The following is a 26,056-nucleotide window of genomic DNA, read 5'->3' on the forward strand; positions in this document are numbered from 1 at the left end:
TTCCTTTCCAATTTTCCATACTCTCGTATTATTTCTTTCAAGTTTATCATATCCAAGCATAACAAATTAACAGTGTTTTCACCATCTTGTCCCAAAAAAAAAAGTGATGGTGATTGAAAATAAAAACTTTAAAAAGGAGTTAAATATTGTGATTGAAACTGTTTTTTATTTTATTTTATTTTTATTTTTTTTAAAAATTGTACAGTTAACTAATTCAAACGTGGTTTAACTTATGCGCAATTATTATTACCTTTATTATTATTACTAGTTTTGTGCCCGTGCGATGCCGGGTTGTTTATTGAATTTTAAGATAAATTTTTAATCTATATTTCAAATTTTAAAACATATCATTGATACAAAATTAGTTAGGAATTGATGTGTTTTTTGATGATTTAAACTATATAGTAGGCATGTAATGACTAATAATAACAATGGTGAAAAACATTTCTTGACCTGTAACCTGAAATAATGACCATGTCCGAAATGACTCATGACCCGACCCGATTGACAGGTCTACACACAGTAATAAATTATATTAGATTGTAAAGTATATTGTTTTAATAGATTAGAATATATTATAAATAATGGATGTGGTGCTTTTTGAGCTAATTCCTTCGCTCCAAAAAAATACTATGATACAAAAAATAAATTTATATGATAATTTATGAGTGTTATAATTTTTTTAATAAAATTATAATTTAATTTATACATATGAAATATTGGTACTTTATCGAAAATAAAACTCTAAATTAACAATTTTATCCTAAAATTCTATCCAAATTTGATTGAAAATAGAATTTTAAATTAACTCTTTTATCCTACAAATTGAATTCTATATAACTCTATCCTACGTGGCGCGACACTTGGCGAAATGTTAGAACGCCAAATGTCGCTACCTCGTCGCCTGGCTAAAAGTTTAGCTTTATATATTAGTTATATGATATGATTATTAAATAATTTAATATCTTTTACTATTTTATGGGTAGTTATGAATCTTATGATATGACAGTGTATTTTTTTTATTTTTTATTTTTTTTTTATTAAAATAATGATTTATGTTTATAGGTAGTTATGATAAGATAATTTTTTAATTAATTTTTAATTATGAATAAATAATGTTATTTTTACAAAGTAGATGGGTATTTTAGGAAAAGCAAAATGTATCAATGAAGAAGCCCATTTGCTTTGTATAGTGCTATAGATATAGAGTTTTTTAATCTTAAACCTTATCCGGGGTTAATGGTTAAAAGGGAAAATATTAGAGCGAAAGTGACAAAAGAAGTTAGAAAGATTTGGTATTTGGAGTTAGTAGCAAAATATAGGAGGTATTGCTTTGAATTTGAAATTCAATCCATCCAAGATACTAAAACGTTATGGTTGAGTTGTTCTCTAGGTTTAGCACCATTCTATTATACAATGAAAATGACTTGAGAGTAAGTGATTGGAGCTACGCAATATCTTGCTCTTGGACAGATAATGAGTAAGTGTTATTTAATATACCTTTCTAGCAATATAAATATCTACATATGTACGCCATTTATCATTGACAAAATGTCAAATTATAATGAGTATTTGTAAGACATAATCAATCTAATAGAAAGATTGATTGGAAATGAATAGTTAGTAGCTACCAAATTAAGGTAGATTCATACTAAAATACACTGAATACCATCAAAATAAAGATGGTCAAAATATTATTAACAAGCTTAAAATTAAAAAAGAGGATACAAGTTGTTATAAAGAATCTCAAGAGGAATACAATTAAGGCTGGTAGTCTTTTATTGACAAGTTTCATTATTGGTAGGAATCTCTTGAACCTTCATGCTATGCATATTGTGTAGAGATTTTACGGTCTATATCTATAGAAGTTTTCTACTCCGTTTAAAATTTATTATTCAATATTAATCACGTACTTTTGACATGAAAAGTATACACAAATTATAACAAATTAAATCAAATTCCGCTAAAAGACAAGGTGATGAGCTTATATTAGCTCTCGAACATGAGAGCTTATGAAACTTGTCCTTAGCGAGTAATGTTCTACTTCATTTTTTTTATTAAATTGACATAACATAAATCATTTAAGCCAAGTATCAATCATAATAAAGAGCAAAATCGAGGCCTATCTTATATACACGATTAAATTATGACTTCGAAATAAAAACAAAATTGGTTTGGACCAAATCAATCATTTCATTTATTATGTATGCCTAGTTGTGTGACGAACCATTCTTCGTGGAAACTTACTTTTGGTCAAATTATTCATATTTAGTAAAAGTGGCTTGACGGCTTGACTATCAATGAACATGTGACAACAAGTACAATGATTAACATATACTTAGTGATATACTAATACTAGTTAATTACAAGTAACTAAATCTTCTACGAAGTATTTTAATTATGAAACTTAAAACGATGAGGTATTACCTTCTAGATTGTCAAAAATGAATACAATGGAACAATTTTGCTCTTAAAGTGAGTAATACGAAGGGCGGAGTAATCCCTTCATTTTGTTAGCTTAGTCTTTAAGAAATCATATTTAATACAGAGTATAATTTTACCATTATTATCTTCATTTTATTAGCAAATAGTTATAAAAATTTATATCTTGCAAATTTATGATCATGTAAGATTTCACGTACATAAACTTTGTTATTTTCTTATACTTCGTTTATCAATAAAAAGTTGAACTTCGTTATTTTCTTATACTTCGAATAAGATTTCACATACATATACTTCGTTATTTACATAATTAAATCCAAAAAAAGTCGATGAACTTTAACTAAAAAAAAAAAAAGCAAAAATAATTAAAGACCGCGAGAGTATATTCAGTAGTATAATTTAATTTACAAGTACAAGAATAATTTTTTTTTTTTTAAAAAAAAACATCTATTTTCTCAGCCTACTAAACATGTGAGAATAAGCTCAACAAAAGTAGGTATCTGTCGGTATAATGTTTCTTGGTTGTAATAATAACAACGATAGATTTTCATTTTCTTACTTTTACTATGTATCTATTTTTTGATGTGTTCTTTTATCTACCATCTTTTTGTCAATGAATTTTGAAGTAATTTTGACATGAGTTACAGGATACTTTTCTATTTCAAAATGTCCTAATCAAAATGATAATGTAATAATTTGTAAAAACAATCCTTTAAGTGGTTATCACAGAGATAACGCGACTCTTAAAATTTGTAACGTAGTGTTAGTAATAATACACTCTCAATTAAAAGTTACTTTCTCCGTTTTACTTCGTCAGTCCCATATAGAATCAATCACAAAAAAAATAAGAGAATGAATTGTTGGAAGTTCTTGATATAAAATAAGAGAGTTGGGGAAAAAACAAGAGAGAGAGAGAAACAAATGAAAGGGGAAAATCCCACATTGGTTGGGGGGAAAGGTTTTTCCTTGTTTTTATATTGTAGTGTCTTAACACTACTTAGTTGAGTGAGTGAGAGTTAAGTGTTACTCCACACACACCCGCGCGCGTCGAGCCGAGTCGGGCTCGGCCTCGGGTCTTGGGGAATGCGATGCGCGGGCGTGTGTCCTTGTTATCTTTATGGAGAAATTTTATTTCCTTTTCTTTGTTAAACAGAATATTTTTTTTTGTCAGTTGAAAATATTCTTTTCTGACTGTTGGGATTACGGAATTAATTCAGTCATTAATCCCTTGATTGTAGCTGACTGATTATTAATTCCTTGTTTCTTGCTTTCGTTGTTGACTGGCTGAATGAATCTGGTCGTTTTCTTAGCCAGATTCGTCCCTCGTTTTATGTTTCATGTCTCCCTTCCACTGCCTATATATATTCGTTGTTTTTCCCAGTCAAAAACACAACTCAATCAGTCATCTCTCTTCTCTAAAATTATCAAAACACGAGTTCTTTCTGTTCTGTTTTCTGGGCAAGTATTCTGAGTTCCGGTCGGGTTTATGAGTGCACATAAACTCCGGCGCCGTGCTTATCCTGGAGGGCGACCGCTTCTAGTCTACTGCACCGGGAGGTAGCGCGGAATCGTCTTTTAGGTCAATGGTTCTCCACGACGCGGCTATTGTCACTTTGGTTCACGCATCAAGAGATAAGTAATTTCTGTTTTATTGCTTAGTAGTATAACATGCATGAATAATATTTGGAATCTTACATTTAAGTATAAAAATTGCTTAATTAAATCTATCTTATTAAATGTTCTGATTTTTTTTCTTTGGAAAGCATCAATTACAATGCTTGTTTAAACTTTAACGTGAGGAATATCTATCGAATGCCATGTCATCAATCCACTAATGGGATTGATGACCAATCGGAATATTTAATTACTGCCATGTCATCAATTCACTTATGGGATTAGAAATTATAAGACCAAATTAGTAAAATAAAATAAAATAAAAAAAGGAATAGATTCAATATGGGTAGATCATTTTGAAACGCCCAAAATAATATATGGGACTAACATTATGAAAGGTGGGAGTATTTAAATATTACAATATGAACCAAACTAAGCGACTTTGATCAAATATATGTGTTTAATTCAACTCAATTTGCTGTATAGCGTTGAGAAAATTAACCCATTTAAACCTGCTCAACAAAAACACCTATCAAACTGTACGAATAATCGTATATAATAATTAAAGAGTTGTTACATGTATAGGGTTGAGGTTAATTAACCCCTAATTACCGCAATTATATGAGAAGAAGCGGACCGAGAGTGAGATTAGTTTTTTGCGCATGATTTATTTGATCTTATCCTTAACTATCTTTTTAAAACATTTAATTAATAACTTCACATCTTTAATTATTAAAGTGAAAATTTTACATGAATATTTAAAATTTGCATAAATTTTGGTCAATGAAATGAGGTGATGGCTATTGTTTGCTTGCATACTTCGCATTATGTTTTTGGCTTATATGCCTAACTATTTATTAATAAATTATAGACTTTATAGTCAATTCACACGGGTATTGAATTATATTCTTTGATTTAAATTTTAAAAAATAAAATCATTTAGTAATAAAATTAGATTAGAAATGTGCATAATTGTAATTAGTTTAAGCAACAAATCTTACAATATTACAAGTGTCAAACTTTTAGATTCCTCATTACACACCTTTTTTTTTTTTTTAATCAAGTGATATGAAATGAAAATCATGTATCTTGGCGTATTCTTTGAATTTTTCATCATTGGTTAAGAATAGAAACTACGAGTAGCAATAAATATTTATTAATTTATTTCAATAAGTTTATTTTGGGTAATAATTAATATACTACCGTATTTCATTGTAGAGATTGTTATTATACGTATAAATGTTGAGTACTGTATTATTATGACCGGTTGAATTGGTTATATATTTATATTGAGAATTTAGAGGCACATGTGATGTGAGTAGAGCTAAGATGTTTTTATGTGACGTCTAAATCTTCTTTTATTCATAAAAGAGACATATATTTATAGTGTTTTTTTTTTTAATAATGACTTGAGTATTAAAAAATATAGAGTATATTAAAAATAAAAGCATGCAAGAAAAAATATTTATAGTGTTTTTTTTTTTTTTTTTTTTTTTTTTTTTTAAATGAGCTCAAACTAACAAGTAACACACTATAACATATTATTAAAAGAAGATAAACTACAATTAGCTGTAATAGCTGGGAGTGAGGGATAGCTCAAGTGGTTAGCTCCCCTCCTGATTCCAGGTGATCCTGGGATCGATTCTCATCACCCTCCCTTGTGGCTCTAAAAAAAAAAAAAAAAAAAAAAAAAAAAAGAAAAACTAATTAGCTGTAATAGCTAGCAAGCTAAGGATACTTGTTCCCTCTAAATTTTACGGATGCTACACCATATAAAGGTCTAGTGGTACCCATATACTCCATATATAATTATTCTTGGAATATAATTTGACAATATAAAGATTATATACTTGCCTTAAACTAAAAATTTATATACTTTATCATTAAAAGTAGCATATATGCGTATTCTCTCCAATAATTTCATTATAATTTTATTGTGACTGATTTTATTGGGGAATTTCACTTTCATGATAAAATTTTTTAATATAATGACTTGAGTATTAAAAAATATAGAGTATATTAAAAATAAAAGCATGCAAGAAAAAATATTTAAAAAACATATAATAATTAAATTATAAACTTATAATGGATAGTTTAATCTTTTAGAAAAAAATTTATATTTTATATAAAACAAATTATGTCATAATTTAGTTATAATTTTTTTTTTTCTTAAGTAACAATAGTTTTTTTAGAAGGTACTTTTGGCGGAAATTTTTTTAATAATGCATTGACAAGTGTGTCTTAAGATTCGCTTTTAGTAGTATGTAATTGATTTTATTATAAATTTTTTAATATAATGACTTGAGTATTAAAAAATATAGAGTATATTAAAAATAAAAGCATGCAAGAAAAAATATTTAAAAAACATATAATAATTAAATTATAAACTTATAATGGATAGTTTAATCTTTTAGAAAAAAATTTATATTTTATATAAAACAAATTATGTCATAATTTAGATATAATTTTTTTTTCCTTAAGTAACAATAATTTTTTTAGAAGGTACTTTTGGCGGGAAATTTTTTAATAATACATTGACAAGTGTGTCTTAAGATTCGCTTTTAGTAGTATGTAATTGATTTTATTATAAATTTTTTAATATAATGACTTGAGTATTAAAAAATATAGAGTATATTAAAAATAAAAGCATGCAAGAAAAAATATTTAAAAAACATATAATAATTAAATTATAAACTTATAATGGATAGTTTAATCTTTTAGAAAAAAATTTATATTTTATATAAAACAAATTATGTCATAATTTAGATATAATTTTTTTTTCCTTAAGTAACAATAATTTTTTTAGAAGGTACTTTTGGCGGGAAATTTTTTAATAATACATTGACAAGTGTGTCTTAAGATTCGCTTTTAGTAGTATGTAATTGATAATTGATAGTTTAATCTTTTAGAAAAAAATTTATATTTTATATAAAAAAATTATGTCATAATTTAGATATAATTTTTTTTTCCTTAAGTAACAATAATTTTTTTAGAAGGTATTTTTGGCGGGAAATTTTTTAATAATACATTGACAAGTGTGTCTTAAGATTCGCTTTTAGTAGTATGTAATTGATTGATAATTGATAGTTTAATCTTTTAGAAAAAAATTTATATTTTATATAAAAAAATTATGTCATAATTTAGATATAATTTTTTTTTCCTTAAGTAACAATAATTTTTTTAGAAGGTATTTTTGGCGGGAAATTTTTTAATAATACATTGACAAGTGTGTCTTAAGATTCGCTTTTAGTAGTATGTAATTGATTGATAGTTTAATCTTTTAGAAAAAAATTTATATTTTATATAAAACAAATTATGTCATAATTTAGATATAATTTTTTTTTCTTAAGTAACAATAATTTTTTTAGAAGGTACTTTTGGCGGGAAATTTTTTAATAATACATTGACAAGTGTGTCTTAAGATTCGCTTTTAGTAGTATGTAATTGATTGATTTTTTTTTTCTTAAGTAACAATAATTTTTTTAGAAGGTACTTTTGGCGGGAAATTTTTTAATAATACATTGACAAGTGTGTCTTAAGATTCGCTTTTAGTAGTATGTAATTGATTGATTTTATTATAAATTTTTTAATATAATGACTTGAGTATTAAAAAATATAGAGTATATTAAAAATAAAAGCATGCAAGAAAAAATATTTAAAAAACATATGATAATTAAATTATAAACTTATAATGGATAGTTTAATCTTTTAGAAAAAAATTTATATTTCATATAAAACAAATTATGTCATAATTTAGATATAATTTTTTTTTCCTTAAGTAACAATAATTTTTTTAGAAGGTACTTTTGGCGGGAAATTTTTTAATAATACATTGACAAGTGTGTCTTAAGATTCGCTTTTAGTAGTATGTAATTGATAATTTTTTTAGAAGGTACTTTTGGCGGGGAATTTTTTAATAATACATTGACAAGTGTGTCTTAAGATTCGCTTTTAGTAGTATGTAATTGATTCTTCCGGTCTCTTCTTACACCCTTTTTATCAGGTTGTTTCTCTTACATATTATTAAACATTAGCTAAACAACAATTATTAACGTACTTGTATTATAATGTACTTCGATATTGTATACGAAGTATTACATTATCCACAAAGAATATGTGTATGATGACAATAATGCGAATTTTAGTATAACATCCAAAAATAAATCGACCAACCTAATCGATCAATAATACTAGTAGTGCATGCATGTCATGGTCGTAAAGGTAATGATGAGATCTAATCTGTTTACTTATTATATCACTAAATTTAAGTTGGATAATATGGAGTAGTTATTTTTATAAGGCAACATTGCAATTTTAATAATTTTCAAGCTAATAGTCAAACTATTGGAGGATACTTTGATAATTAGTTTGGCCAAGCTAATGCCAAGCAAATTAGCTTAACTAAGCTAATTAGCTTAGAAATTAATTGTCTCTAATAAAATACTAATTATTTAAAAAATAAAGCTGAAAAATCTAAATGCTAATTAGCCTAACCATTGTGGTATGAATTAGCTAGAAGAAAGAATAGCTTTGCTATCCTAAGTGGCATGGCAAGCTAATTTGGCAATTAGCTTGCCCTTGGAGTTGCTCTAAAGGATTCACAAAGTTTCATATGTGGTTGACCGTACCGTACGACCAGGCACAATATATATATATTTTTAATTTTTTAATTCTTCTTCCCTTTCTTCTCTATCTCTCTCCTCTTTTAATTTCTTCTTCTCCGGTAAGCTATCCATATCATCTCTTTCACCAAGCTATTTCCTCTTTCTCCAAAAAAAGGGCAGCATACTTGCATAACAAACTACCTGCAATTACAAAGGAAGAACGCATGTGCTCCACCAACCTGTCATCGTACTCCGTGAGCTCCTCATACTCCGTCGTCGGAAAACAACTTAAAGGTTTTTAAGGCCAAATTCGACCATAAGAACTCTAGATCTAGAGTTTTCACGGTCGAATTTAGCCTTTTTAGCCATATTTGAAGTGAAATTTGAACCATTGTTAATTTTAAAGGTATTTGTTCAATTTAATTTTTTTTTAACGATTTGGTTGTGGGTTCAGTTGGATCTATGTTTGTTTGTGGGTTTGGTGTATGGTGGTGGTGGTGGCATGGCGTATTGGGGGTGGGGCTAGTGGCGTTTTGGGGGTGGTACGGTGGTGGGTCAAGGGTCACTAGGTCGGGGGTTACTTAAAGGGTTACTAAATGGGTAGGTCAGGGGCCGGTTATTTAAGGGGTTACTAAATAGGTTACTTAAGTGGGGTTAGTAGGGATTACTTGGGGGTTACTTGGGAGGTTATTAAAATGAGGTTACTTGAGGGGTTACTGGAGGGATTACTTAAGTGGGATTACTGGAGGGGTTACTTAAGCGGGGTTACTTGGTCCAGTCAGGGGTTACTAAATCGGAGGGGTTACTTGGTCCGGTCAGGGGTTACTTGACCCGGTCAGAGGTTACTAGGTTTGGTCAGGGGTTACTTGGTCCGGTCATCAGGGGTTACTTGGTTGGAGAGGTTATTAGGTTGGTGGAGTTACTTTATCATTTGCTAATTTAGCACCCTGTTGTATGGTGCGGCCAACCGCAGTAGAAACACACTTTCAGTATACATTCGGTTCTTAATATTTTATCTCATTTGATTTTTTTTATTTTTTATCCACAAGTTTTAAACGTTTAATGAATATTTTTAAGTAACGAAATCATTAGTGATTAAAATGTATAAAAAGTTTACATTTTGAAATCATAATACATAAAATCTCAACCAATTCAATCTAAAAGGATTTTTTTTTTGGTTCTTAATTCTTATATACTCCGTACCTTTTATATTTCAATCAATAAATAATTTTGTTCAAAATTTTTTAATCTAAAATAGGACACATACAAAGAAAAAAAAAAACGGAGTGAATATTATAATGTTTCTTATGACTTTGATATAAAGATTCATGAATGTTATGGAGTATATTACCCAGTCGAAGGAATTAAGTGAATAACTAGGAAAGTACGAGTAGTGAAACTTTTTGTTTTTTCTTGAGTATTACCTAATTAATATTGATCATCAATTTTAATTTGGGCCGCCGGCAAAATTTGGTCGTACCTATAATCATAAGCATTATAATTTTCAGCTAGCTAGTTTACTCACGTGGGAAATTCCATTAAAATCCATGTTTTTTTTACAGTCAAACATTTTACAAATATATACCAAGTATTTATTTATATCTATTTGCTTCGTATTTTATTTATTTATTTATTTATTTAATAATTGGATTTAATAACTTGTTGTTTAAAATTGGTAAACAGTCAAAGGCTGCTAGTCACTATATATAATGTTGTGGTATCTTTGCCATTTCTTTAATTAATTTCTCATAATCAATTGATTAAGGCCTAGATGATCGAGTTTAATTAGAACTTGGAATATCCTCCGTCTAATAATCTTTTATACATTATAAATTCATTTAGTCAATGCAACAAGTGTTTGATAATAATTTCAATAAGAATGGTTAATACTTTACAATCAATTGAAAGTTAACAATAGATACACTCAATTGAAATATTGACACTTATATGTCATATTAAACAATTTTCACCTTTAATCGTTTAAAAAGAATATTAATTGATTTTTTCACTTCCGTAAATGCGTGTCAAAGACTCAATTAAGGCCACATGTTGTGATTATATATAAACAATGGAGAAAGTAAAATTTAGGTTATTAATACAAGTACATAGTAACCAACCTAATTTACCTTTTTGAAATATTTTATTTTATACCGTAAAAAATTCAATTAACTCATTATTATATACACAGTAGATAAATCATACAATATCTACAACAGAAATCAAAACTAACAAATACGACTATATATGGAGTAATCGTTTAAAATAAAATCAACAACGCATTTTATATTAGGTTGACTATGACCGAAATTATTTGCCTGATTTGCCTCCCCTAAACAATGGTAATTTGACCTAACCAACTCGAAAACATTCAGTTATCGATGGTCCTATATACAATACTCTTAATGGAACTAACTACTAATTAACGGATTTCATAGTTTATGTCTCACCATTCATTGTGAGTTTTCATCATAATTTTGGTCACAAATACAACATGTAAGTCTCTGTAATGTCTCATACTAAATATAGCAATAAGCTAGTATAACTTTCACCAACAAGTAGAAAGCCGACTTTGCTATATTTGTTACACCTTTTAATTTCCTTGTTTATTTTAACCTTTACTTTTGTAATATAATGGCTAGGTCAAACATTTAAATTTCCTATTATTCTAAAATGAGTGTTTGGGTCAAATTAACTATTGTACTAAGATATTTCCCCCAAAAAACTAAAACAAATTAATGTGTCGCCTTACCTAACTCGATCATAGTCTCATACATACCATACCTAATACATGTAAAATGTCGAAATAGCTTTAAGGAGATTTACTTGTACTATTTAATTATTTTGGTGTAATAAGATCGATTTGACATGGTTATATGACCATATATATAATGATATAGAGTGATACACGAAATATCTTATTATTATATATGACTACATAATGATTGATTAAATTCATAACGGAGTATAAAATATTAACTCTAGTATCTTGTAAGACATACAATTAATTAGTGCGGCTTATATTATTGTAATACATTATGATTAATATTTAGTGTTTATAGTGTTGGGAGATCGGTTTATCGCATGTCATAATGACCAATTTCTTATCTCACGATATTTAGCATCACAATTCAAAGCAAATTTAGTACGGCAAGTTAATCCATTTTTGTAATAAGAAGTGGCTTAGCATGATTGGTCAACTTTCGAATTTAACCTAAATACTTCAGTTCAATATTACCCGATAAACGAAATTGGACAAAAACAATTTAGCTAAAGCAATACGGGTAAAACTTGATTAACACACAAGTATATTTAATGAGATTAACCTTCAAACTCCTATCCTAAGTTCATGTGCTTTTTTTTTTCACCTTGATAGTTGATATAAGAATTCAATCAAATCTGGTTTAACCTTTTGTACACATGATTAATTACACCTACTTATTGCTTAATTTAATTTTTGTAGGTGACTTGAATGTATATTAAATCAAACCAGATTGCTATTAGGGATATTTGGTTAAAAGGGTTTTGAAGCAAAAAGAGTTATTTAACATTTTTAAAAAGGTATTTTGGGTGTTCATTTGATAAATACTCGTATTTAAAAGAGTTTTTTTGGTATAAAAAGGTCAAAATAGGTATAGTACCAATTATTTATCAAACATATTGTTTTTACATACAAACTAATTTCAAACAACTAATGCAAACAACTAATGCAAACATCTACAAGCTAGATATATCAGCTAGTCAAAATAGCTAACAACTAATCACTAAACAAGACCTATTAATATAAATAAATCAAGAATATCTTTGATAAAAAAAAATGATTAGTAATATAAAAAAGTAGGTCCCACCTAAAAACACCACCCACCATCACAAGTTGACATGTGTCAAAATCACCCAAAAAAGTCTAAAGAGAGGAAGGTGGTGTCCTCTACTACTCCTATGACTACTACTAACTTCTATAAAATCTAACCATTTCTCTTCCCAATAACTCGTTGCCAAGATCTAGCTTATTTAGTCCTAACTCTTAGCCCTCCAACTTTGTCCACCTACCCTTTTCTCTCTACTCTCCACTTCTCATTCTCTTTATTATTCCCTAAATAGTAAATAAATATGCTTTCTATCTCATCATTCCACCCTTCAACCACCACCGCCGCCGCCGCCGTCAACCACCACTCACAACAATGCTCAGCCTTATTTTCTCCTCCTACTCACCTCGCTCTCCCTCTCCGCCACCGCCGCAACAACAACCTTCATGTTCGTTGTGGCGGCGGTGGTGGGTCGGAGTCTAATGATTTCGTTGTATCCTCATCAATTTCATCATCATCAACTCGGAGTTGTAGTGACCCCCTTGAAGTTGCTAATAGAGATGTTAAGCTTAAGATTGGTATTATTGGGTTTGGTAACTTTGGTCAGTTTTTGGCTAAGACTATTGCTCAGCAAGGTCATAGAGTTTTGGCTTATTCTAGGTCCGACTACTCCCGTGCTGCTAAGGAGATCGGCGTCGAGTATTTCTCTGATGCCGATGATTTATGTGAGGAGCATCCTGAGGTGAGCTTTTTTATTCAGTCACGTTTACTATTTTGCGATGTTTGTTATTATCATAATTATTGGCATAATAATTATAACTTGTGGTTGCTCAAAAATACTAGTTAGTCATTTCATTTATGGTTATATTGTGATAGGTTGAGATAATGGGATTGGGACAATAATTTCGAAAGAGTGGGAATTATTTTGGTTGAAACTTAAAAAAAAAAAATAAAAAAAATGCAACTTGCATAGATAATTCAAGTAGCTTTTTATAAGTTGGCCCATAATAATTAATAAATGACCTAGCGTAACAATTAAACATGTCTCACTTTTAAGTATAAATTTTTAAAGAGTCGATATTATTGTTTTAAATTTGGTGTTTAGAAAGCCACTAGGGCAGGGTAAAAACCGATCTCAGGATCTCCAGAAATCAGGAGGAAATCTCTCACCATTTGAGCTATTCTTTACTTTTAGAGTCTATATCATTGTTGATAAATTAAAACAAATAAGGAGTACTAATGAAGTCCATAAACTTGATTATTTTATGGCTTTTAACCTTATTAACATGACAATTATCCATTGTGAAAATATTCATTATCATATCACCTAGTTTAGCCGGTTTATGAAATTGTAGCAAATGACGTACAATAATAATGTGTAGTGACTTTGATTTTTAATTCATTAGCCTATTCAAGTATTTCGCATCTTTTTTAGAAAAAAGACAAAATATACAACAAGTTAGAAAATGGGATGTTAAAATGACATAAAGTAGCCTTACGCAAAAATTTTGAACCGTTTTTGTTTGACCACGTCGTGTTTATTTAAAAAAGACACAAGAAGGTCAATTATTTATTTTGTAATCTATCACTTTCTAAAAGTAAAATCTAAAACGCTCCTTTACTTATAAGGTTGTGACATTTCGATGATTGAAAATCTGGTGCGTACGACTCGAGAATTGTAAAGGATAATGTTGTAAACGTGATCGAATTTCAAAATTAAGCACGACTTGTCTACAGTCTCCTATGCTAAAACTGTTCTATTTTATCATGCAATGAATCGGATTAAAATTGACATACGTAGTAGTACAACAATGAATTTAAGTCCCCATTTGTCTCCTCTAGTCGTCCTAGTAAAATATCTCACGTATCAAGTTGGTTTTGTTCACGCGGTTTTGTAGCACTAGTAGTTATTTTCATTATTACAACATTATTGTTCATCAATAAATTGGATTTGGTAGGAAATGCATGGTACGAAGTAGTAGCTTGACCAATTCTAATTGTGTACATTATTGTTATCCTTTTTTCAGGTGATCCTTCTATGCACCTCCATTCTATCAACGGAGAAAGTCCTCCGCTCGCTCCCCCTCCACCGCCTTCGTCGGTCCACCCTCTTTGCGGATGTCCTCTCGGTCAAGGAGTTCCCCCGCTCCCTCTTCCTACAAGTCCTTCCTAAGGACTTTGACATCCTTTGCACCCACCCAATGTTCGGCCCTGACTCGGGCAAGAACGGGTGGGGCGGGCTCCCGTTTGTCTTCGACAAGGTCCGGGTCGGGTCAGACCCGACCCGGACCTCTCGGGCCGAGGCATTCCTGGACGTCTTCAGGAATGCTGGGTGTAGGATGGTGGAGATGACCTGCGCCGACCATGACAAGCACGCGGCCGGGTCACAATTTATAACCCACATGATGGGCCGGGTTTTGGAGAAGTTGGCCCTAGAAAACACACCAATTAACACAAAAGGGTATGAAAGTTTGTTGAATTTGGTGGATAACACAGCAAGAGACAGCTTTGAGTTGTTTTATGGATTGTTTTTGTACAATAAAAATGCAATGGAACAGTTGGATAGAATGGATTGGGCTTTTGAGATGGTAAAGAAGCAACTTTCAGGTTATTTGCATGATCTTGTTAGAAAACAATTGATGCTTGAGACTAATAATGAACAAAATGGGGTGGATCAAACATTCATGCTTCCTTCTCCTAGTGATGATCGTCTTCAAATACCTCCCTCGTCTGAGATTCCAGAGAAGAAGGTCGATTTTGTTGTGGTCAATGGTACTAGGTAGACAAGGTAGTGGTAACAAATAATGAAATCGGCGACAACAGCAACAACGACAACAACAACAATAACAATATTCGAGCACGTACGTATTGAGCCGTTGGTGCTAGAGAGGGGATACAGGATGTTTTGGGGGTTCCTGAATCCATTGCAGCCTCATTAACTGCATTTTTTTTGTTACTGATGGTTATGTACCTATGTTATTTTTTTTGCTCAAGTAGTATAATTAGGTTATTAAGCATGTATAATATTAATCAAAGTAAATTATAGCTAAGTGAAAGTAAGTTTCATGAGATGATAAATAAATGTACAAATCATGAAAGTTAATTTATTTTTTCATGTGTTGATTAATAAAATGACACTTTAAAGTTTTAACAAGATCAAGGTGGGACGACTCTGCTTTTACACATGCATGTTGTATTCTTCATTTCAGTTTAAACTGTTGGCATACCTCAATTTTATAAGCTAATTAGCATATCATCTAACAACTCGACCACCAAGGCGCAATATTAGATGTGCATATGTCATGTATGCACGCTTAATTGTGGAGTATCTTAGCATACAAGCTTCCTAAAAGTAAAAAAATATGGATGAGTAGATGACTTCAAACTCCTTATATGTTAGATTTGCCAGGTTAGCTACCAGATTTTCCTATTTAAGAAATATGCTAAATACGCAAGTTTAGTTATCTGGCGAGAAACACATTTAACTAAAATGTGTGCCAAATTAACAATCCTAAATAAGTACTTGTATTTGATTTCAACAACCATCATATTTACATGTTTAGAATGAGATATTTTGTAAATTGTACACTTAATTTCCATATTTAAATTAATTTGTACTCTCAATCTGTTAAAAAAACAGTAATTGATCGAGTAATACAGCTAGCTTAGCAACATCAATTATTATGTCATTATTATGGTTGTGTTCTTGTACCAAATTTGTGCGAGTAGCATTTTCTACCTAATACATATTGCATAGTACTTACATATATATACTTTAATAAGTTGACGTTTACATAAGCTCATTTTTTATACATTCCAAATATATCTGCCCCACTGAGGTAGTTAGGTGATAATTCTTAACTTTAAATTAGTCTTTTAAGCGAATTTTTTTAACTTTAAATCAAATTAGAAAATTAAACAAACTACTATTTGTGTTTTTAATAGGATTTGGAAAATTTAAAATAAATCGAAACTCCATATGGGAACAAACAACTGCCCTATCAAGTTAGAAGTGGCGTGGATTAGCAAGCTAGATACTTTTATAATGAAGAATGTTCATCCCTTGTGATGATCACTTTTAAAATGCTCGTAATAGGGATTAAATATTTAAATCCCCAATATTATTAAAGTTAAAAAGTACAATTTGTACGTAATACTATACCAAACTCATCACTTCAATGTCTATGGTTGAAGAAGAGAAGAAGAAATTAGACCTATAGAATTTTTGCGTATAATTGAACACATTTAATTAAATACTATACCTTTGTTTTTATTGTTCATATATGGTGTGACATTCAACAATTTGTCATCGACTAAGGGCCTGGCTTCATTGACTGAACTCAGCTGAACTGAACTGAAATGAATATTTTATAAGAGAAGGAAATTAGAAGCTGAAGTGAACTGAACTGAACTGAAAATAAACGTATGAGAACAAGCCCTAAGAGTAAATTAAAGTAGGGGCAAAATTTCATTTGTATTATTATCACTGAGGATGATAAAATAAATAGTTTATACTACGAAGTATATATTTTACATGTACTTAATGATTAGTTTAATTAAATTTTGGAGGGTATTAGATGGTCTGGTTAGATAATAATAGATATTGACATGAAACATTTTTTACAAAGTATATGTTGTACCACGTTGTCTCTATGCACATCTAACAAACACCAATTATTACTGGTTCACCATCTTTTGAATGTTATAAAGTCATAAACTACTTCAGTTTCAAATTTTTTTACAAGTTTGGAATATTTAATATCTCACAAATAATAAACTAAAATTGCAAAAAATATAAAACGGAGGTAGTATATTAAAAGTTTTCCACAAAATCTATATCTCCATTCGACCACTCCTTAGTTTTTTTGGAACGTAACCCTCCTTTTAATTTTGCTTTGTCCTAATTGTAACTTGTATCCATTTACTTACGAAATCATTATTCCTCAAAAAAAAAAGATACGAAATCATTATTGATCGATCCATCACTCTCTTCAATCAATTGTCATGCATCTATCAAAACAATTAAATTGCGTGCAAAATGGTACGAGTAGTAGAAATTTATGTGGCTGTCTAAACGAGAAGTGCGTTTCATGCATGCTAACTTCCTATTAATTTTGGAGCGTTCGTTTTAATATTCTTTCTCAATCAAGTCTCAAATTGCAAATTTAATTCTCAATGAAAAAACATCACCGAATTAATTGCATGTTTGTCAATAATTCTAAATACTTCGTAGCTTATAGTATTGATTATCCTCGACGTAATTTAATTATAACGATTAAAGTCGTGTTGCATTATACTTTAATTTGTACGTACTAAAATAATTAATTAATGTACTATAGAATATTGTTCTATTAAAGATCCGAACAAAATCACAAAAATAAAAAGTCAAGCTTATATATATTTGGCTTACCTTAACGTGGCTTGGCTTGAAATTAAAGGTTGAAATCTTAAATAATTAAGTGGAAATGAACATGGCATTGATAAGAATTCAAGTAGAAGTAGATAAATTATTATTGGTATTGTTTTCAATAATTTTAAATCTTAATTTTAAGAGTTTTCATCAAGTATATGGTATATATTGAGGGATATCTTTTGCAGTATATTACTAATTATAATGATCGGAGTAGAAATACAACATTGGTTAGATGAAAGTTTAGGTCGACTCAATCATTAAACTGGTTAATTATAATCAAGAGTTGGTGTTTGATCAAGTCAAATAAAGTTGAGTGTCTAGTAGAAAGGTTAGCTATAATTTCTAGAAAATCCTATCCTATTGTTGGTCCAAGTATCACCGAATGAAAGACAATTTTAAAATATGGAATAATACATGTCTCTAAGGGCCTGTTCCGATTGACTGAACTCAGCTGAACTGAACTGAACTGAACTTATTAATTAGTGATTTCTAACTACGGATTAGTGATCTTTGATTATTAATTACTATACATATGTGTATATACAAATGTACATATTATTATTATTTATATTATTATTATTATTAATTTTGATTATTATTATTATTATTATTATTATTATTATTATTATTATTTATTGATTATTATTATTATTATTGTTATTATTATTGTTATTATTTATTGATGATTATTATTATTATTATTTATTGATTATTATTATTAGTATTATTATTTCAATTATTATTGTTATTATTATTATTATTTATTGATTATTATTATTATTATTATTATTGTTGTTGTTGTTGTTGTTGTTGTTGTTGTTGTTGTTGTTGTTGTTGTTGTTGTTGTTGTTGTTGTCGTCGTCGTCGTCGTCGTCGTTGTAATAAGAGCTTAAAAGAATGAAATTTGGCTAACTGAACTGAGCTGAGCTGAACTGAACTTAATTTCAACGGAAGAGAACAGACCCTAAATAGCAATACACACGTAGTATATGTTCTGCTTAAAGTTTTCATATAGATTCAATTTGCAAATATTTCTAAAGAAGTACGAGACATGCATAATGATTTTACTCTGTAACAACTTACCAAAGAGAAATATGTTGCGAATCTTGCGATTAGTAAATTAAAAATAGATGATAAGGTCGATAAATGATTCATAAGAGTACGTATGAGAAAATAAATGAAAGTTGATTTGAGGTTCTAAGCTCCTGTTCTGTTCACCTTATTTTCACTTATTTCAAAGTTCAGATAAGTTCAAATAAGTTGTGATGAGGGTTAATCAGGGCGGTCAAGTTTGATTTATAACTAAAATAAAATAAGTTAAGATAAGTTCAGTTAAGTAAAAATCAGGTGAATAAAACGCACCGTAAGTAATACGTACTACAACGGACACCTATATTCTATATAAATGATCAAAATGACAGAACAGGTGGATCGAATCCACATCCACCCCAAGCTTAATTATAAGTGATAATATTACAAATTGCATGTTCTGAGCTACCAAGTTTAGCTCATAACAACAATAAGTTCTAATAAAGGTTAATAAGTTCAAATAAGATTAAATAAGTAAAAATCAGAAGGTGAATAAAATGCACCGGAAGTGATACATACTACAACGGACACCTATAAATGATCAAAATGACAGAACAGGTGGGCGAACCCACCCCAAGCATTATAAGTGATAATGTTACATATTGCATATTCTGAGCTAATTAAGTACAAATTAAATGAACTGATTATATTGTCAAACATCCCAAGAAAAGGGATAAGGTAGGTGTCAATTCGACAAAATTACTTTAATTTTAAGTTGGTTGCAAAAAATCAATTATGAAGGTATTGTGTTCATACTCTTCTTCTAATTTTGTCTGCAAAACTACGTGTTATTGTATCTTCCTCAAATAGAAAGGAAAAAAAAACCTACGTGTTGTATTATTGTTAAGGCACCTCATCAATTAATTCACTTATTTTAATCATTCTATTTGCAAGTTACATACTCCAAAGTCCACACCCCAAACCTATGCTTGGTACATGAAATCAAACACGAATATTCTCTTCGTTCCTATTTGTCCAATCTATAAGAATTTGATTATTTTTAGTAGACGTGTCAGTAATTAATCAGTAATATATACTAGTACGGACGTCTTAAACAAGAAAACATGGCAAATAAAAATAAACAGAGTGAAGAACACTATTACGAATTTACGACCTATCTTCCCTTTACTATTTATCCTCTGCATGCAGGCCATTACAACAATTATTGCATACTACATATTAGAATTTACAAGATGTCCTACATAAGCTATTTACCTACCTTTAATTTGTATCACAATGTAAACGCTCCAAGCCTCCAGCATATATATATATGACCTCATGTCAAAGACTAAGTAAAACCAGAGTTCAAAGTCTTGCACTTACCTACCAAAGTAAAGCTAAATAATTCTTATGAAATAAAAGTTTTAACAATTAAAGTAGAAAGCATAAATATTTGACATTTTGACCTACCCATGTCGATACAAAGCCAAACTAGTGGCATCTTTTACTTAATTGCACCAAACATTAGTAAAAGATCCTAATATAGACAACTAGCCTTAATTCAAACTAATAATTATTTCAATGAACATCTAATTAATCCCTCCATGCATTCCCATCATCCCATATATGTAAACTTCTTGTGAAGGTCATGTTTTTGGTACGAAAATCGAAGAATTTTTTTTTTTTTTTAAAAATGTTAGATTTAACGGTTTTGGTGGTGAATCTATTTTTTTTTTATGGTATTTTAATTTTTTTTTTTTGGTAGTAATTTCAAAAATTGAATTATTTGTGGGTGGTAAAATACAAAATTTAATTTCCAATTAATTATTATATTATTATTATTATGGTATTACATGTATTAGTGTTGAAAGTGAAACAGATGTTCTGTCAAAAAAAAAAAAAAGAAAAAAAAAAGAAGAGTGAAACAGATGTTCATCAAATCTTAATTAACAATCTCATGCAATTGAGATTGTGTTTTTGTGTACCCATCCTAATTTATTGTGATCCATTAGAACCATTCCTAAATGTAGGAGTTGGTATTTTTGGAATCGAATCTATCATTTATTCATTAATTAATTTTAAAATATACAGTATTTATAAATTTCCTAATATTTTTTTTGAATAGATAAATTTCCTAATTTAAAACTAACTAGGTTATTGCCTTATTATTGGGTCCAAGTGGTGCCTCAATTGTTTATATTTTATTTTGGTGCAATCATTTAATTTATTATTACATGACAAATGTCTATATTCTTATATGAGGCTTGAATGCTAGTTGATTAAAAATAATTTTTATTTTTACAATAAACTAACAATATATCTACTTAAAAAAAAAAAAAAAAACAATATATATACTCTGTATCATACTATATATATGATGACAATACATTAATTATTTTTATCAAACCTACACCTCCAGATCAATAGATCACATGTAAACCTTACGGAGTATATAATATATTTGATTTGCAGTATTATTTTCGGTTCACGTTTTTCTTCCACAAAAACAACACATCACTACATAAACCTCACACTATATCTAATTTTAAAAATATAATAATAGATTTTATTTCAACCTAGAAGACCATGGACATGGACATGGACATACAAATGATTAATTGTGGGTCTTATACAGACAACATGTCAATATGTATCTTTGAACTTTGTAAGGAAAATCAACATGCATGACATAATATTAGCTACTTCGTACTTCGTTGTTTTTTTTTTTTTTTTTTTTTTTAAATAACTTCGTATAAGGTAAGACTAGCTCTTAAGACTACTTAAAATATTAGTAAGAAAATCACCAACTACCCATGAGTATATTTTCTTGACTAAAAATTGTTTGATAGTGATCCTTAAATTAATATTTTATTGGCTGATTTTTATTTTTTTTATGACAAATTAATTATAAATGTTTTTTCTTTTTTTGAATTTACTATTTTTTTTCTATATTTTCATAATTAATTTATGAATTATTTTTATTTTCAATAATAATAAAAAATAAAATTTGTAAATTAATTAGTAGAATGATAAAAAATTCAATATTTATTTAATAATTAATAAATGAATTTAAAAATTACACAAATGATTTATAATTAGTTTTGATATTGAAAATTAAATCAATATCAGCCAATAAAAAGCTACTATAATAATAATAGTTTTTCAATACGATTACATTTTTTGACATGTGGTCTAAGTCATTGTGACTTTGTACATTATTGTTCTCTTACCTACTTAATGTTATGTTAAATTATGATACTATTTGGTGCCTTTTGTTGATCTTCTTACTTTCTAATCCATCGATGTATTTCTTATTAATTTTCCACACTTCTTATATTTTCATTTTATGACAAAGGAAAGTATTTCTTTCACTCACTCCACGACAAATAGATACATTACACTTGGAGTATTTGTGTCTTTAGACAACATTTTTTTAATTTTTGACCCTTTTAGCAAGCTAACAACTAAGGGATTTAGGGTCTGTTCTCATTGACTGAACTCAGCTAAACTGAATTGAACTGAATATTTATAAGAGAAGGAAATTAATTAGGAGCTGAGCTGAACTGAACTGAGCTGAACTAAACTGAACTGAAAATAAACGTATGAGAACATACTCTTAGTTTAATTTTCACTAGAAATTTATTCTCTCTCGGTTTTTGTTGATACAACAAGTTGAAATTGAGTACGAATGAAGAATGTTAGTACACCGTAACTAGATTTGTTGGTTAAAATCTTAGGAAATTGTATTAAAGAATTATTGGAACAAATTTCCAATGCATTCACATTGTATCTATCTAAAGTTCAAAAAATCACTCTATCAACTTCATACACAGATACACTTATTACTCCAAAATTTGATGTTTAATTAAATTGTTTGCATCATTATCACACAATTATAAAATTATGTATTGCATTTGCATGCATGAATGACATCTCACCAAAGCTAAGCTACTACTGTACTTAATTAATAGGTCAAACGCGCACATACAATATTCTAACCTAATCTTCGCATCTCACCAAAGCAACTACTTAACAGACAATAGTCAGTCAACACATACATATACTAGTACAATCTAATCTAACCTAATCAAATTATGAATGTTACGTATTAATGTATTAGTTGAAGATAAACAATCTTTTACGATATTTGATCCACACGGTCCATTTGATGCTAGGTCAATCGACTTAATTGACTCATGTAAGGAGTACCCTACTGTGGATTGTGGAGTAGCTAATATGAAGTATCTATATCTATTTATCTATATATATATATTAAAACCCATGACAAAAATTGTAATCATGTCACGTGTCATGATTCTTACCACGTGTCGTCATGACTTGATAAATGATGTGGGGTCATGTGTGACTCATGTCATATTAAAATCGTTCATCAATGTTTCCTCACAAAAAATTTATGTTCATAAATTCTAAATTTTTAATTGAACTTATATATATATAATAGCAAATTGATTTCAATATAATCTCATTCTTTCGTTTACTCATCCATAATTCATATAGGTTATATGTACTACGTATTTAAAATATGTAACACAAAAATATATATCAATTTTAAAACCACAACATGTGTTTACTTTGAAGAAATTTATAAGGGTAGATAAAGATTCCTTTAACAAATAAAACAAACTAATATGAGTATAAAAGTTAGGTTATTGCTTATTTCATAATGAATTTTGAAAAATTCAATAATATTTTTTTTCAATTATAAAACCACCAATATATTTCACTTTAATTTATTATATACAAAAAATGACCCGGGGCATCGCCCGGGCCTAAAACTAGTTCCGTAATTATACTTCCTTCGTGTTTTAACTACTCCGTATAACACTTTTAAATTTACACCATTCATAGTTTCACATACTATACAATTTCTATTTTTGACAAAACTTCCATATTGAGTAGTACTTTTTATAAGGAAAAACATTTTTGCGTGGCTTTTTATTATTAGACTTATTTTGACGAACGAGTTACATGATCCTCTGCATCTTTATTGGTATGGAGTATTTTTCAGGACGAACCTCAAACCCGACCTAAAAATACCAGACTTATTTTACAGATTCGTACATGATTTTTTTTAAACTACTAATAAAACACTAAAACCCTAACATTTGTTATATACACTCGGAGTCATTTGCTTATTTAATCAACAAATGAGCAAAAAAAAATTGACTCCAAATGATGGTATATCCGGATGTAGGCTCTCCTAAAACCATGCCGGTATAATGTTGAAATGTTTGGTAGTCTAACTAACGAGTGACTGAAGTAAGGGAAAAAAAAAAAAAAAAACCTTAAAATATAATTTTCCATATTATTGAGAACCACCAAATTAATTTTCCACCTCCAACAAAAAAAAATCCCCAAATTCTCCCTCGAATATTCCGACCAATCACATCCAAATGCTTTTTCTCTCCTCCACAACCACCGCCAAACTCTCGCCGGCGCCGGCGGTTTTTCCGGCGAACCACACTTGTCTCTCTAATAACTCCGGCAACCTCCTTTCTATTCGCCGGAAATTTCATGGCGGCGTCAAAACCCTAACTATTCGCAGCATCGATGCAGCTCAACCATACGACTATGAATCCAAACTTGCCGCCGTTAATGGCAATTCATCTTCACCATCATCGGATTACCCGAAGCTCAAGGTTGCAATCGTTGGGTTTGGAAATTACGGCCAATTTCTCGCGAAAACCCTAGTTTCACAAGGTCATACTGTTCTTGCGTATTCTAGGTCAGATTACTCGAAAATTGCGTCGAATCTCGGTGTTTCGTACTTTTCTGATCCTCATGATTTGTGCGAAGAACATCCGGAGGTAATTTTGTTGTGTACTTCGATTTTATCAACTGAATATATGTTGAATTCACTTCCATTGCAACGTCTTAAGAGATCGACGCTTTTTGTTGATGTTTTATCAGTGAAAGAATTTCCTCGTAATTTGTTTCTTCAAATTTTACCTCCTGATTTTGATATATTATGTACTCATCCTATGTTTGGACCTGAATCTGGGAAAAATGGGTGGGGAGGTTTGCCATTTGTTTATGATAAGGTTAGGATTGGGAGTTCAGAGGGTAGAATTAGGAGGTGTGAGAATTTTTTGGATGTTTTTAGGAGAGCTGGGTGTAGGGTTGAGGAGATGACTTGTGCCGAGCACGATAAGTACGCGGCCGGGTCTCAGTTCATTACACATTTCTTAGGGAGGGTGTTGGAGAAGCTTGATTTAGAGGATACGCCGATTAATACCAAAGGGTATGAGAGTTTGTTGAATTTAGTGGATAATACGTCGAAAGATAGTTTTGAGCTGTTTTATGGGTTGTTTCTGTACAATCAGAATGCTATGGAGCAATTGGAGAGGTTAGATTGGGCGTTTGAGTTGGTTAAGAAGCAGTTGTTTGGGCATTTGCATGGGTTGTTGAGGAATCAGTTGTTTGGGTGTACTGAGCTTGATGAACGTATTGGGAAGGCGAAGGAGTTGAAGTTGCTTTCTGATGCTGCGGCACAAAATGGTACTGCCTCAAGCTCGACTCCTAGGGAAAATGCAAATTCAGAAATTAACTGAATTTTTTTTATAGCCCGGCTCTTCAACTTGTTGGTGTGGCTATTGGACATGAATTTTGTAGCAATCAATGTTGAGCGACTGTCATCCTAGGATGTTGAGGTTGGATTTAATTGAAGTGGCTATGAAGGCTTTGTTGCGGATGGGATGGTCTAGTGCACAACGCTGTTACTGATATTGCTGACTCAATTGTTTTCAAGTGGGAAACTGCTTTAGTGAGACTTCTCTGTTTGGAAAGTGGAATCGCTTTGGAATGGAGATGCATCTAACATGGTCACGCAAAGTAATTCTATGGCAGGTGCTTTAGCAAGCTAGGTGAACTGATCTGATGTGTTCCAAGTTTGACTGTGGACTTCCTATAAATTCTTTTCCTTTGTTGATTTTGAGTTTAGGTGTTTACCTATCTCTGTTTATGGAATAAATTGTTTTTAAGAATTCTCCTCTTTTTTTAGCAAAAAAATATTTTGTACAATACAGGAGCAGATTTTTTGCAATGTATGTATGATTATGATTACTGGAGTTTATCTGTTGTTCAATTCTCATAATTCTTCTGATAAATGAAGTTTTTATTTATTGAGAATA

General features: G+C 29.8%; 1 protein-coding gene across 1 annotated transcript; it reads left to right on the plus strand.

The window, feature by feature from the left end:
* Positions 1–12,651: 12,651 nt before the first annotated feature.
* Positions 12,652–26,056, plus strand: LOC145635707 (arogenate dehydrogenase 1, chloroplastic-like). The gene is made up of 4 exons (XM_081687040.1): positions 12,652–13,205; positions 14,491–15,172; positions 15,243–15,257; positions 24,483–26,056. Exons 1-4 carry the CDS (start codon positions 12,768–12,770, stop codon positions 25,475–25,477), a joined length of 2,130 nt encoding a protein of 709 aa, XP_081543166.1. The 5' UTR covers positions 12,652–12,767; the 3' UTR covers positions 25,478–26,056.

The sequence above is a fragment of the Chenopodium album genome, chromosome 6 (assembly GCF_948465745.1).
Source record: "Chenopodium album chromosome 6, dcCheAlbu1.1, whole genome shotgun sequence".
Classification (NCBI taxonomy): Eukaryota; Viridiplantae; Streptophyta; class Magnoliopsida; order Caryophyllales; family Amaranthaceae; genus Chenopodium; species Chenopodium album.